Source organism: Penaeus monodon, chromosome 27, assembly GCF_015228065.2.
Source record: "Penaeus monodon isolate SGIC_2016 chromosome 27, NSTDA_Pmon_1, whole genome shotgun sequence".
NCBI lineage: Eukaryota > Metazoa > Arthropoda > Malacostraca > Decapoda > Penaeidae > Penaeus > Penaeus monodon.
This window is the reverse complement of record NC_051412.1, coordinates 25,424,544-25,425,253: the sequence shown is the minus strand read 5'-3', so window position 1 is coordinate 25,425,253 and position 710 is coordinate 25,424,544. Positions and strand designations below refer to the sequence as shown.

The following is a 710-nucleotide window of genomic DNA, read 5'->3' as shown; positions in this document are numbered from 1 at the left end:
CCCTGGTGGCATTAGCTTTATAGCACAATGTTATGAACCTTTCCTATTTTGGTTGTCTTTACAAAGTTTTGTAACTTATCAAGTTGGGTATTTCATCTATCCTTTGTCCCTAAAGCTAAAAGTCGCAAATTTTTTTGTTCCAGGCAGCAGCATGGAATGTACACGCTAGTGGATTTCTCCTTGGTATGCTGAATGGCATATTTAATGCTGTCAAGGAAAAAGCCATTATCACCACCACTGCTGAGCAAATCCTTTTTACTGGTTATGAGGTATTGTTGTGGAACTTTAACACTTTTTTATATCACTATTTTACTTATGGTTCATGGTTCTTGTATATCTGTATGTTATTATTGTTGCAAGTAGTAGTGGTAACCATTGATATAATTATCATCCTCAGTAAAACTATTTTTGTCTGTTATCACTTCTTCATTATCAATACCACCATTATCGCTTTCTTAAATTTTTATCATTGGTATCAGTCATTATTGCATTTGTCATTGATTAACCTCACCTGATCCTTGACAGGATCCTGTGCTGGATTGGCTGAAAGAACACCCACCATTTTCAGAGTTTACCAGCTACGATAAATTTGCTTGGTTTTATGGTGTATGTATTAAAATGAGGGTTTTTTGCTTACCTTGAAATATATTTTGGTATATTTATTTATCTATAACTTGTAGTTTCGCTCTCTCCCATCTCTTGCTCTCTTG

At 34.6% G+C, this 710-nt stretch overlaps 1 protein-coding gene across 1 annotated transcript in view; it reads left to right on the top strand.

Moving 5' to 3' along the window:
• The window catches only part of LOC119590723 (protein croquemort-like), a 15,083-nt gene that overhangs the window by 10,839 nt on the left and 3,534 nt on the right, over positions 1-710 (top strand). The window contains exons 5-6 of the mRNA XM_037939411.1: positions 144-269; positions 526-606. Of these exons, the coding sequence (XP_037795339.1) occupies positions 144-269; positions 526-606 (207 nt within the window). The remainder of the gene's footprint in view (positions 1-143; positions 270-525; positions 607-710) is intronic.